At 46.2% G+C, this 14,750-nt stretch overlaps 1 protein-coding gene across 1 annotated transcript in view; it reads right to left on the bottom strand.

Moving 5' to 3' along the window:
• Positions 1-13,768: 13,768 nt before the first annotated feature.
• Positions 13,769-14,750, bottom strand: part of LOC310754915 (dual specificity testis-specific protein kinase 2-like) — a 35,912-nt gene continuing 34,930 nt past the window's right edge. Inside the window, exon 9 of the mRNA XM_083597467.1 lies at positions 13,769-14,505. Within this exon, the coding sequence (XP_083453593.1) occupies positions 14,404-14,505 (102 nt within the window). The 3' untranslated portion in view covers positions 13,769-14,403. The remainder of the gene's footprint in view (positions 14,506-14,750) is intronic.

The following is a 14,750-nucleotide window of genomic DNA, read 5'->3' as shown; positions in this document are numbered from 1 at the left end:
TCTTATGTGTTTGTGCTGGGAGTTGCGTCCTGGAGGAAGATGTCTGTATAATGGCGCCACAGGGATATTAGTTGGGTTGGGTTTTTGCCTGGGGGTGGGGAAATTCTTTTTATTGTTGTTGTTGAGCACTACCCCACTTTCCAAGGAGTGCAAGATTCCAGGCATGATTCCAGGCAGGGTCCAGTTTCCTTGGAATGAGGGACAGCAGCGGCTGTGATGTGCCTTTAGGATATATGGTTCATTTACACATATACACATAAATGAACGCATGTTCATTTACACCGCCTTCTGGCGGTTCCCTCGCTGTGAGAAGCCAAGTTACAGGGAACCAGGCAGAGGGCCTTCTCGGTAGTGGCACCTGCCTTGTGGAACACCCTCCCACCAGATGTCAAAGAGAACAACAACTACCAGACTTTGAGAAGACATCTGAAGGCAGCCCTCTTTAGGGAAGCTTTTAATGTTTAACAGACTACTGTATTTTAATACTTTGTTGGAAGCTGCCCAGAGTGGCTGGGGAAACCCAGCCAGATGTGTGGGGTATAAATAATAAATTATTATTAATATTATTATTATTATTAATCCTGAGCCTGAGATGGAGGGACTCACATCATCAACACCTGAGAAGCTCTTGCTCCTCCCATAGTCATGGCCTTGGATTCCATTGGAAATCCTGCATTGCTGTCACTCTCTGGCTTCTTCCTGCTTCTAGCGCACGCGCGCACACACACACACACACACACACAGGCTGTTGCCCTTCTCACTAGCAGCCAAGGGAGGGTTTGCCCTTTGGCACAAAACCAATTATACTAAAAACAGTACTTAAGAAGGAACTACAGCCACTAGCTCACAGAGAGACTTGCATGGAATGCATAGCTTGGCTATGGAATCCTCCATTAGATTTTAACCCTTGCTGGATCCAGGACCCCTGGGACTAGAAGGGACTCGGGCATCATCATGCTGATTAACCCTCCGCTGCCGCCACCATGCAAACTCACATTATGATTAGAATGAATTAGCTCCCTTTCACCCTAAGGTCCTAGGGCAGTTTGCATTATTAGAGCACAATATTAAAAATGGTTTAAAACAACTCACAATCACAGATATCCTAAAAATATCTCAAGTTTCAAAAGGCCAGGGTAATGAGGTTCATCTTCAGCATTCTCCAGAAGCTCTACAATGAAGGTGACAGGCACAACTCTCTGAGACAGGTGTTCCATAATTTCACTGCCACAGAGAAGACCTTCTCCTGGGCCACCAACCCCCAAGCTTCTGAAAGTGAAGGAACAACCCAGAGGGCTCCAGGTATTTGCGGTCTGAGTCATTCAGTGCTTTAAATGCTAAGTGAGCACCTTGAATTGGCCCTGAAAACAAAATGGTGACCAGTGGAGCTGTTCCAAACAGATCTAGAGATCTAAGCAGAACCCCAGCCAATAATCTGGCTGCTGCATTTTAGACCAACTGAAGTTTCCAAGTCATCTTCAAGGGCACCCCACAGAAAGTGCATTGCAGTAATCGAGCCTGAAAGTTACCAGAGCATGCAGTACAGTTGCCAAGTCAGCTCTGTCCAAATGGGGCCAGATCAGGATTATGCATTTAAAAAGCAAACAAACAAAACCCCCTGCAGACTGACACCCCATTCTGGTGCTAATCCAGCACACAGAAAATCTAGCATTGAAGGATGAGTCTTCAGGGATATGGCAAACAGATTTCCTTTTTTTAGCAGAATGTAATCAAGCATTATGGGGGAGGGATGAGGTTAACAGCATGGAAAACTAATAAAATGCTGTCATTAGAAATCTAAAACATTGATTCTTGATGCACAGCTGAGAAACCCTAATTATATTGTAATAACGTGGATCAACAATGCTAAACCTGAGCAGCAACAGCAGCAGGAAGTGATTTGGGCTTTGAGAACGAAAGGGTGAGAGATGCTCAAATAAATGGATACTCAGTTATATAGAGCACCTCACCTCCAGCTAGTCCTGGGCTTGGACCCATCCACTCAGCCTCCTTCTAGGACAGGGTGGGCCTCTGCCATCACGGAAGCTTAGCCGCCATTCCACGGGAACAGAGGAGCCCCACTGTGCAGACTGGGAGCCCTGTCCCTATGCCATCAGCCTCAAACAAGGAAATGCTTCTGGCCCTCCAGCTGGTAGAGCCCCAAACCACCCTGGGACCTACTCCAGCCACTGGGTGCTTTCCAACCTTGCAAGGTCTGTGCTCATCTTTGTAAAGGAATCATTTGCTTTTCCATGGGTCTCTTGGTCAGGGGATTAGCCTAGCCTCAGTAGCTATCAAGCCTAGTACCATTGCCACATGGCTCTGCATTGTGGGTGCGCATTGGGTATCTCCTTATGGGATGGTGTGAGTTCCAGTATCTCGATGCTGTCCTCCCAATTGATGGTGCAGCCACATTTGGCACACTGCAGAGTATACAGTCCCAGCCTCTCTACCTCAAAACAGGTCTTTGAGACCTGGTGTCAGGGTGCTGTCAGCGGCTCCCAGCCCATGAAATGATAAAGACAAGGAAAAGTTACTTACAGTAATTTTTTATTTCAAAATTTACACAGAGATGCTATAGATCCGATCCTCTTGGATAATGGCGTTGTCCTGTGTGAATGTGCCCCCCCCACTTCCTCATTCATCATCCAATAGCTAGGAAAAGTCTTAGATATCTGGTGGTATAAATTACCCCGAAGTTGAACAAGTTGTATCAGTTTAATTATAGTACGGTTTGGAAAGCTCTAAATATGGATATAATACGTTGGAATAAATGAAGACTCTCCATGATGGACAAACTAGTTGCATTGAAAACAATGACTGTACCTCCAATCTTTCTTTTCTTCCAGACTTGGGTGAACGCCTGAGATGGAGGAAGACCCTGGAACCTATCCCTAAAGGAATCCAACAAAGCCCACCCACCCGTGAGAAGCAAGATAGGGGAGACCTGGCCATAAAGGGGATAGGCATACCTAACCCCCCAAAAGAGAACCCCCTAAGAAAAAAATACAAAAGCCCCAAAAGGAAGCCCCAAAAGTAGAGAAAGGGGGCATCTGAGGCATCCGAGGGAACAAAATAACCCTGGAGGAAAGGCCTAAAAAACACTCCAAAAGCTATCATCAAATAAATGAAGCGTTTAAACTAGACAGTAAAATTGGCTTCCAGGTGGAAAAATCAAAATTGGAGACAGAACTGTTAGAACCCAGTACTAAGAATTTGTCAAAAATGTACAATTTGCTGCTGAAATGGAATACACAAGATGAAACGGTTAAATCAGCCATGATTAAATGGGCTCAGGACATTGGTCATAATATTTTGTTTGCTGTTTGGGAAAAGTTGTGGACCACCGGGATGAAATTTACGGCATGTAATGCCTTAAGAGAAAATATTATGAAAATGATATATAGGTGATACATAACCCCAGTCAAGCTTGCAAAGATTTACCATTTGCCTGATAATAAATGTTGGAAATGTAAAGAAACTGAAGGTACATTTTTTCATCTTTGGTGGACTTGCCCGAAGATTAAGGCATTCTGGGAAATGATCTATAATGAACTTAAAAAGGTATTTAAATATACTTTCCCCAAGAAACCAGAGGCCTTTCTCTTGGGTATTGTCGGCCAAGGGGTGTTAAAGACGGATATAACTTTCTTTATGTATGCTACAACAGCAGCTAGAATACTCATTGCGAAGTACTGGAAGACGCAAGAGCTACCCACACTGGAAGAATGGCAGATGAAGGTGATAGACTACATGGGCTTGGCAAAAAATTCTTGAATAAAAATATTATAAAAAAAAAATATCATATGTGGTGGGAGTGTAAAAGGGTGAAAGACTTCTGGGAAATGATATACAATGAATTGAAAAAGATGTTGAAATATACGTTCGTTAAAAAACCAGAGGCCTTTCTATTAGGAATGGTAGGAAATGAAATTAATAAGAGAGACTGTAAACTGTTTCAATATGCAGTGACTGCCGCAAGGATACTTCTGGCCCAAAGATGGAAACAGGAAGAAATTCCAACAGTGGAAGAATGGAGAAGGAAATTGACAGAATATGCAGAATTGGACAAATTGACTAGGAAGATTCGATATCAGAAAGACCAAAAGTTTATCGAGGACTGGGGGAAATTTACAGAATATCTGAAAAATATATGTGATGTACAGACAACGCTTGTTGGTTTTGAAGAGACTCTGTGAGATAGTAAGAAATATTGCAAAAAAGAGAGTAAGAGGAAAAGGAGTTGGGAAAGGCAATATCATGTTTAGAAATGCGCCAATAAATAGAAATTTTACGAAAGATTGACAGAGAAACTGAGGGAAGTCAAAAATTGAAGAATGAGTGCAAAATAATTTGTTGATTGTATAAAATTTGTTTGGAAAATGAATAAAAATTATTTAAAAAACAAAAAAAACAAATTACCACTGCTCTGAACCTGGAAACGGGCTGCCAGTAAGATTGACGTCTTGGGAGAGTTCATTGACTGTGAACAGAAAGTATGTTGACAGATGGCTAAATAAGAGAAATACATTGTTTCCATGGTCCCCTTCTGCGTTTAAAAAGGAGGAAAATTAACTGAAAATTGAAACTAACTTTATAATTTAAATTGTGTTTGAAAGGATTGATACAAGTGGAGACTGTTTCCCTCTAGAGGGAGCTTTTGAAACTTACAAGAGTGGAGCTGGGGTTTTTCCAGCTGCAAGATAAGAACGGTGAGAATCAGAGATTGACCTTGGATTTTAAGAATGTTGACAGAAGGAGCCTTAGTGACTGTATTATGTAAGATAAGCTATTCGTTGGAACAGCTCCACAAGAAGACGGATGTTATGACTACTAAACTTGAGAACTTGGGACAAAAAGTGATTAATTTGGGACAAAAAGTGATCATCAATACAGTGGTGCCCCGCAAGACGAACACCTCGCAAGACGAAAAACCCGCTAGACGAAAGGGTTTTCCGTTTTGGAGGCGCTTCGCAAAATGAATTTCCCTATGGGCTTCCTTCGCAAGACGAAAGCCCATAGGGAAATCTCCAGGACAGCGGGGAAGCGCAGCGCGTCTTCCCCACTGTCCTCGGACCTCCTCCGAAGGCTGCTGGTGGGGCGGAGAGACCTCCTCCTGCCGCCAGCCTTTGGAAGGCTGCTCCGAAGGCTGGTGGCGGGAGGAGGTCTCTCCGCCCCACCGGCAGCCTTTGGAAGGCTGCTCCGAAGGCTGGCGGCGGGAGGAGGTCTCTCCGCCCCACTGGCAGCCTTTGGAAGGCTGCTCCGAAGGCTGGCGGTGGGGCGGAGAGACCTTCTCCCCGCGCCAGCCTTCGGATGGCTGTCCTGAAGACTTGCGGTGGGTGGAGGGTTTTCCTTCCCACCGCCAACATTCAGAATGCTGTTCTGAATGTTGGCGGTGGGGAGGAAAAACGCTCCTCCCACCGCAAGCCCCGGGAACACAGGAGAAGTGCTGCGCGCCTTCCCCTCTGTTCCCGTACCTGTCCTGAAGGCTTGCGGTGGGGAGAAAAGCCCTTCTCCGCACCGTCAGCCTGGCAAGCAAGTCTCCATAGGAACGCATTAATTGATTTTCAATGCATTCCTATGGGAAACCGTGCTTCGCAAGACGAAAAACTCGCAAGAAGAAAAAACTTGCGGAACGAATTAATTTCATCTTGCGAGGCACCACTGTACAGAAATTGTTCAGGACTTGACACAGGAACCTACTTTGACAGGACAAACTGGGGAGAAAACGAAGGAGAAAGTTGTTGTTGTCGAACCTAAAGTAACACAAGTGGGAGCCCCAGCCTTACAGAGGCAAATCGAGGACTATAAGTGGAGGCCTTTTATGAATGAATATAGAAAAAGTCAGAATTTGAAGATTGGAGCCCTGCTTGGACTGGAGAAGGAAGGTTGGATAGACTCTTTCATGCAGGGATTTACTGACCTTTGGGTTCTGAATCTGGGTCAGGAGGTGATTGGAGTTGTGGGGGCCTTTGGATCTGGAGGAGCTGCATGTGGAGGAGCGGGAACGCGAACCCAGTTCCCCAGATTACGAGACTACCGCTCTGAACCACTACACCACACTGGCTCCCAGTGAGGGGAGGGGAGCTTTTCTCTGCCCACTTTCTCCTTGCCATGCATATTTTATAAACTCCTATCATGTCTCTTCTTACTCGCCTTTTTCCTAAATTAAAAAGTCTCAAATGCTGCAACCTTTCCTCTTGGGGAGTCACTACATCCCCTTGACCATTTTGACTGCCCTTTTCTGAACCTTTCCCAACTTTACAATATCCTTTTTGAGGCGAGGTGTCCAGAACTGTACTATTTGGATCCCTTCCTACTCCACCCTCCACCCTGGCACTTGAGAATCTTCGGCTGGCAATTTAACGTGTGCGCAGAGCACATTGTTGCTACAAATGCCCACAAGAGGGAGCTGCCTGAATGCAGCTTAGCCAGTGGAACAACCCAGATTTTGAACAGAAATCTGGCAAGGCAGGTGCTCCCATGGGCAGGGCACAGGCCCCCCCCACACACACACCCGCCCCACTCCAAGGCCAGTGTGGCAAAGGAGGAGAACTTGTTTGGCATACGGTTTGCTTGTTGCGCTGCCTCTGCTTTGTTTCTGCGTTGCACAATTGTGCAGGCATGTGTGTAACTAGGGTGCACTTACTGGCTTTGCAAAAGAACACGGGGATGTAAATGCAGCAATAATTTGGTCGAATCTTTTGCAGCCTTCTAAGGTGGTGGCCATAGCTGCACAACAAGGTTATAAGCTGCTTGAACATTGATTGCATTGGGGAACCCCCCCCCCCAGCATGAGGAGAGAGAGAGACACTATCATACTGTGACTCGTTTTATACACCAGGAAGTATAAATGACTCCAGGGCACAGCCTCACGACACAGATTTGTCTCTGGGTAAATTAAGATGTTGGGTGCCTGGGATTTGCACCATCCTCAGTTACCCAGTTAAATTGAAAATGAAATATGCTCTAAAGAAGTAGGGGGTGGGGACTTCCGGCGCTCACCACCATGGCGAAAAGCAGCTCCCTCGCTCTCATGGAGATTATGGAGGAAGCTGCATTTGGAAATGGCAAGCTGAAGAATCTCCACATTGGATTGCACCAAAGGGTCCATTTAAGCCCAGTATCCTATTTCCAAGAGAGATCAAGGCAACTCAAAAGCAGAGCATAACAGCAAATTTCCTCCACTGTGGTAGTCACAGAAGTAGACTGCTCTGAACTAGGTGGCTCCATTTAGCAAGCAGGGCTTATAGTAAAAGGTAAAAGGTAAAGGACCCCTGGACGGTAAAGTCCAGTCAAAGGCGACTATGGGGTTGCAGCGCTCATCTCACTTTCAGGCCGAGGGAGCCAGTGTTTGCCCACAGACAGCTTTCTGGGTCATGTGGCCAGCAGGACTAAGCCGCTTCTGGTGCACCGGAAACACCGTGACGAAAACCAGAGCGCACGGAAAGGCCGTTTACCTTCCTGCCACAGCAGTACCTATTTATCTACTTGCACTGGCGTGCTTTCGAACTGCTAGGTTGGCAGGAGCTGGCACAGAGCAACGGGAGCTCACTCTGTTGCAGGGATTCGAACTGCTGACCTTCCAATCAGCAAATCCAAGGGACTGAGTGATTTAGACCACAGATCTGTCTGATCGATCAAGCTGCCATCGTGTCCTGAGCTACTCAGTTTTGCAGGTTAATTCATGGGTGGAGCAATCTTCTACTCAAAGGACAGCTGTAACTACAACCCTGAAGACTGACACCCCAGGAATGGCAGTGGAACAGCTGTCAGGAGCTTCCATCAGGCATTTTACCACCAAACTGAATTCCACAATGCTGGAAAACTTCCAGCAGTGAGCAGGGGTTGGGTTGGGGCAACCTGGTATATCCGAGGCCTTTCTCAATTATGCAAGAAGGAACCTTTTCTCTTTTTTTCTATTTCTTTGAAAAATGGGAACATAGAAAGCTGCCTTCCACCAAGTCAGACCACTGGTCCACCTAGCTCAGCATTGTCTATGCTGACTGGTAGCAGCTCTCCAGGTTTCAGATGGGGGCATTTCCTCAGCTCTACCTAGAGTTATGGGACGCGGGTGGCGCTGTGGGTTAAACCACAGAGCCTAGGACTTGCCAATCAGAAGGTCGGCGGTTTGGAAGCGTGGTGCCTTGAGTTCTCTGCTTCCCCTGCTGAGCGAAGCCGCATGCCATTCGGCGGAGAGCGCTGACTTCTTCCATTGAAAATTCGGACTTTTCAACAACAACCCGTGAGTAAATTTGGAAATCGGGTTCAAAAGGAGGAAAAAAAAAATTTTTTTTTCGAATTGGATACGAGCGGGGGGGATCCAAAAAGGAAGTCAGTCCCCTCCCTATTGTAAACTTTCCAAAACAAGGACGGGGAAACCAAGACCCAAAAAGGCTTGCATTGCTGATAAAAATCCAAAATTTCACGATGGGGAACTACAAGAACTGTGCTGGAGGAGGAACTGGAGAAGGGAAACGCAACCCCCCCCCCTGGGAACCGGGGTGACTGAAGAGAGAGCCTGGTGAAAGGAGTCGGAGATCTTGACAGCTGTCAAAATAGCTGTCAAAGTCGAAAAGCGGAGTGGATTTTATTATGAGAACTTGGCTGGTTAAATTTGATACAATTTGCTACAACTTGTTAAAATTTGGATACAAAATGGCGAATATGGATAACAAATTGACTTTTGGATTAGAGGAAACAAAGATACAACAATCCCCCTTGAGGAGTTTCGGGACATTACAAGGATTGGGAAAGTGGAAAAACACCAATGGAACTTTACAGGACTGGTTATCTTCTGGGAAAGCTGCAAAACGGAAATAACATCTCGTCTTCAGGGTGTTTTCTTTTTTGTTTTTTTAAAGGAGACAATAGATTTTTCTATTGAAGAAAGGAAGGGACTGAACGTAAGGTTTTGCCCCTGAATAACAACCATCCCTGCAGACTTACCAAACTTTCGAACTACAACGTTTTAGCAGCGGAACAAAGGGAAATCAGACTACAACCTGGAAAGAACAATGGAGGGAGTTCTATTACAGTTTTATTAAAGACTGAAGTTAAAGTTTTGAAAAATAATGATAATAATAATAATTTTGATTTTCAAAAAAATTTATTTTTAATTTTAAAAAAGAAAAAGCCAGCAAGGAGTTGGGGAAAAGTTGTGATTTATGGTCTTAAGAATTCCAGGCAGACACCAGGGGTTGATGGTCAGGGGGAAATTAAACCGGGGACAGGGGGGGGAGAACTAAAACTCCAAAGGCTTGCCAACTTGGTTATTTTTTGCTGAATTGGTCTATTATTCATTATATTTTTTTTATTCTCTACCTTTTCTGTTTCTATTATCTGGGGTGCTTCTTTTATTAAAAAATGGAAATTGTGGAATGACATGGGGTGGGTCTTGGGGAAAGAACACTGGGTTTTTTTTTTTTTTTTCGTTTTTTTTACTGTAAAACAAATTAAGTTTCAATTTGAATGGGGAACTTGTTTGGCCAACAATATGAAAGGGGAATATGGTAGGGGTGGGGGAAGGGGGGAGTCCCGTAAAGTGATATTTTTTGTATTTTTGAAAAATTTTAATAAATATTATTTAAAAAAAAAAAACAGAAGGTCGGCGGTTTGAATCCCCGCGACAGGGTGAGCTCCCGTTGCTCCATCCCTGCTCCTGCCAACCTAGCAGTTCGAAAGCACGTCAAGTGCAAGTAGATAAATAGGTACCACTCCAGCGGGAAGGTAAATGGCATTTCCGTGCGCTGCTCTGGTTCGCCAGAAGCGGCTCAGTCATGCTGGCCACATGACCTGGAAGCTGTACACCGGCTCCCTCGGCCAGTAAACCAAGATGAACGCCGCAACCCCAGAGTCGGCCACGACTGGACCTAATGGTCAGGGGTCCCTTTACCTTTACCTGGAGGTATTCCACCAGTGAGGTAAGGAGGGTTCTTTCCAGTAAGATCCTGTCTTCATGGCTCTGAACAAAGGGCTGAGTTAAAATAGAAATGTAGAGATGTCTTAACCTGGATCAGAGCACCAGTCCATATGGCCCAGGATTGTCTACACTGACCAGCAGAGGCTCTTGAATATTACAGACAAGGATGCTTTCCCAGCTCTACCGGGAGACCAAGAATTGAACCCATGACCTTTTGCACAAGCAGCATGCATTCTACCATTGAAAATCTAGGGAGGAGAGGGCCTTTTCAAGGGTGGCACCCTGGCTTTGGAATACCCCCTCCCCCACAAAGTGGTACCTCAGGTTAAGAATGGTTTCAGGTTAAGAATGGAGACCTCCAGACGCCAGTGTGGTGTAGTGGTTAAGAGCGGTAGTCTCGTAATCTGGTGAACCGGGTTTGCTTCCCTGCTCCTCCACATGCAGCTGCTGGGTGACCTTGGACTACTCACACTTCTCTGAAGTCTCTCAGCCTCACTCACCTCACAGAGTGTTTGTTGTGGGGGAGGAAGGGAAAGGAGAATGTTAGCCACTTTGAGACTCCTTCGGGTAGTGATAAAGCGGGATATCAAATCCAAACTTTTTCTTCTTCTTCTTTAGCTAATGGGACCTCCTGCTGCCGCTGCACGATTTCTGTTCTCATCCTGAGGTAAAGTTCTTAACCTGAGGTACTACTTCTGGGTTAGCGGAGTCCGTAAGCTTTTGCAACCCGAGGTGTTTGTAACCTGAGGTACCACTGTACTATCAGTTTATTACTTCGAACATGTTATTGTTTTGCCTTGATTGCTTTTTTTTTAGTAGCAAATCAGTATATGTGTGTGTGTGTGTGTGTGTGTGTGTGTGTGCGCACAGCCCTGCAACCAGCTCTGGATGAAGGCAGAGGTCTGAAGCTTTGGGAGGTGGTGGGGGGCTATGCAAAGCTGGGATCTGTGAAGGGGGGGGGCATTGGCAGAAAATCAACTCTCCCAAATGCACTTCAGTTCCCAATTTCAGTTTGACTTCTTTTCAGATAACTTTCTGCTCTCAGCCCCACCCTTTCAAAGCTGCTACCAAAGAAACAGGAAAGCCACATAAAGGGGGAGAGAAACTGAGACATTTGGTATTTGAGGAGCAGGTTCCCAAGTCATTTATTGATTCATACAAAGGGAAAAGGCAGACCAATCATGAGTTGCAACAGGCTAGGGCCATAACTCTGCAGATGGGACTTTTAAAAAATCAGTGATGGGGAGGGCAGGAGTGACACCCTCTGCAAACAGAAATGGGTAACCCACAGCCCCTTCAGGTGTTGGCGACTCCCAAGATCCCAGTCAGCATGGCCAGTGGGCAGGGATGACCTGTAGTCTGCAACATCTGGAAGGCACTGGGTTCCCTGTACCTGCTTTAAAAGCCCACCTGGCAAAACCTATCCCACTTTTTAATGTTGTGTTTAACCTGGGGGGGGGGGGTTGGATAAAACCTAGAGGTTGAGGCCCACGCAAGACTTCCCAGCGAATGTGCCCCTACTCACCACCCCCAAGTACTATAAGATAGCTTCTGATAAAGCAAGACAGTGTGATGTCAAGATGCTCAGAATTCCCACCCACCTCACTGACCGCTGCTTGCAAAGGGAAGGGACAACCTTGGTGGCTGTGACATCAAGCCAGGCATCCCTCATGTTTGGGTTGGGCCTAAACAAAAGTCACCCCCACGAACACAGGAAGCTGCCTGGCCCAAAGTCCAGCTGAGGGATGTTGGCAATTTTGGTGTCTTCTCAATTTCTAACTTTTTCTTAAGTTCACTTCTCCACAATCAATCATCAGTTTGTGATTTGTTGTTAAATAAGCTCTCACAAAAACGCATCAGAATTTTAGTGTGGAATTCACTCTCATTTTGTATATTTTCACTAATATACAGTGGTACCTTGGTTCTCAAGCACCTTGGTACTCAAACAACTTTGGAACCCAAACACTGCAAACCTGGACGTAAGTGTTCCTGTTTGCAAACTTTCTTCGGAAGCCAAACATGCTCCGTTTTGAGTGCCACACTTCCGTTTTGAGTGTGGCACTGGCGTCTGTCTGTTTTTGCTATTTATTTTGCGTTTTTGTTTTTACAGCTCTCTTTTGTTCAGCTACTGACTGACTGACTCATTGATTGTGTGACTGCAGTACATTGTTTATTGCTTTCATTTTATGGATCTATCTCGTTAGATAGTAAAATTCATGTCAAATTGCTGCTTTAGGGGTTGTTCGTAAAAGTCTGGAACGGATTAATCCCTTTAGCATTACTTTCTATGTGAAAGCACACCTTGGTTTGGAACGCCTTGGTTTTTGGAATGGACTTCTGGAACGGATTAAGTTTGAGAACCAAGGTACCACTGTAGGTACCATTTACATGCACGCTAGGCCCCAGCACTGCAACATTCAGAGAGCTGCAAATTTCACAGGGTGGGTGAGTTTCGGTTTGCAGATTGTTTTGGATAATTAGGTAGGTTTGCCTATAAATGCAAACTGAATTGCTTCTCTCCAGCATAAAATAAATGCAAACTGACAGCTTCTTCTCCAGGGTCTCAAGCAGAGAAGGGTCTTTCCTTCAAATCCTTTTTAAAAAACTAGGGATGCCAAGGGTTGATTCTGGGGCCTTTGCTGAGCTACAGCCCATCATACTTTGCACACCTCTTTTTATGCCACACTCCCCATCTTGAACTTCCACCCTTCTCATCACATGCCCATGGTGACTTGTAAACAGGGAGCCCCTCAAGAAGTCACACCCGTTTCCAGGAACAGTACTGATGCTGCAGGAATAAATGTGAGATGTGCCCTTGGCAGGGACACCTCAAAATGTGGACCATTGCTAGGAAGGGGTGGAACGATGGATGCCAGAGCACTGGTCATGCAGGCTGAGGCTGATGGGGGCAGTGAGGGTGGAGTTCAAAGCTCCATGGAGAGCCACAGGCTCCCCCCATGCCTGACTTAGGGAGAAACAAGGTCTGGCAAGAGGAGAAAGTCTTCTGCTGAAAAATGGGGACTTCTCGGGGCTAGATAGGGAAACAAGGACTGTTTTGCTGAAGTTTGACCTAGCCGAGTATACTGCTTCCAAGCATAGGACAGCCAGGAGGCTCCATGAAGTGGCACAAAGGCTGCATCTCTCACCTGCTGTTTGCCCCACCAGCAGCAGCTTATTCAGAGCTACACTGCTTCTGTTTGGCCATCATGGTGAACAGGCAACTTCTGAGCCCACCCCGCTGTTGCAGGAGTTGGGAGGGGATGACTTAGAGGTCATCTTGTCAATAATGCCCTACTTGCTGCAATCCCTGAATCACACGTTGCAAAAGATGGGCTGCAAGGATCATAGCTGTCAACCTTCCCTTTTTTGCAGGAAATTCCCTTATTCCAGTGCCGTTTCCCGCTGCTATCCCGGATTGTTAGATATCCTGTGGACTGTCCCTGGGACAGGTGAGGCTGCTGATCCCTTATTTTCGAGGCTGCTGATCCCTTATTTTCAAATCTGAAAGTTGACAGCTATGGCAAGGATGGGGGAGCTCCAATGAAGCATTGATCTATTGCGCCCAGCCTCCCATTCCCCACAACATCCAAGCAGATACCCATTTGCCTTTCCCAGGCATTTGCCTTTCCCAGTGGATGATTTATTTGCACAGAGATCCCACTATCAGCCACCACAGCTCCTAACTAGCTCCACTCTGACGAATTTTGTCTAAGCCCCCAGCATCATTCTATGGCACCGCGTTCTATGTGTTAATTAAACTTAGCATTGAGAAAAAGTGCTCTCTCTCTCGCTTTCTCTCTCTCTCTCTCTCTCTCTATCTCTCTCTCTCTCTCTCTCTCACACACACACACACACTGTGTGTGCATGGTTGTCTCTCATTTGGCCTGATCCTGGCACCAGTTAAGAAGCAGATACAGCCAAGAAGTGACAGCAAGACGGCCAGGGAATGGGGTGGGGGAGGCTTGAGGAACAGATTTTTCTTTTCTTTTTTTGTGCCTACAGTTTTTGTATACAAATAAAAATTCAATAAAATGTTGTGGGGGGAGGGCAGAACAGACCAGAAAAGGGTTTTGGGCTGGCAGTTGCAGTGGATTTGCTGCCTTTTCCATGCACCTTGGGCTCACTGGCTAGAGCTACCTAAAGCCCATTTCTTCAGCAGGCACTGGTCTGGAGAGGTGGGTAGCCTTTCCACCCCGCTTGTGTGGTGCACCTTGCTTGCTCTGCAAGCAACAGGACCTTGGCAGGACCATATTTTCTTAAAAGCTGTTCTATAAGAGAGGCTCTGCAGTAGACAGATCCAGGGGCTAGCCAGGCACAAACAGAACCCCCTCTTCCTCTATACAAGTCGCAGATCTGTCCTGAAATGGGTGAGCAGGGCAAGGCACCCCTTTAATATTTTGCCATGAGGCCCTTTCCCCTCCTGCTCACCGCTGTCCGTTTCAAGATATACAAGTACATTCGCAGCTCAGGTCCCCGGTGCTTCAGCCGGGGGTCTGCTTGCCCACTGTAGACTCCAGCCTCTCAGCAGTGTCTTCAAGCTCCTCCAAGATCTCTGAGAATGATGGACGCTTGAACGCTTCCACCTAGAAGGAGCAGGAAGGGGTTGCGGGGAGAAGCAGCAAGAGAAAAATCAAGGCCAGGAAGAAGGAGGAGAAGGAGGAGGAGGAGGATAGTTTGGATTTGATATCCCACTTTATCCCTACCCGAAGGAGTCTCAAAGTGGCTAACATTCTCCTTTCCCTTCCTCCCCCACAACAAACACTCTGTGAGGTGAGTGAGGCTGAGAGACTTCAGAGAAGTGTGACTAGCCCAAGGTCACCCAGCAGCT

The sequence above is a fragment of the Podarcis filfolensis genome, assembly GCF_964270895.1.
Source record: "Podarcis filfolensis genome assembly, chromosome: Z".
Classification (NCBI taxonomy): domain Eukaryota; kingdom Metazoa; phylum Chordata; class Lepidosauria; order Squamata; family Lacertidae; genus Podarcis; species Podarcis filfolensis.
Note: the sequence above shows the minus strand (reverse complement) of the source record. Positions and strands in the feature narration are given on the sequence as shown.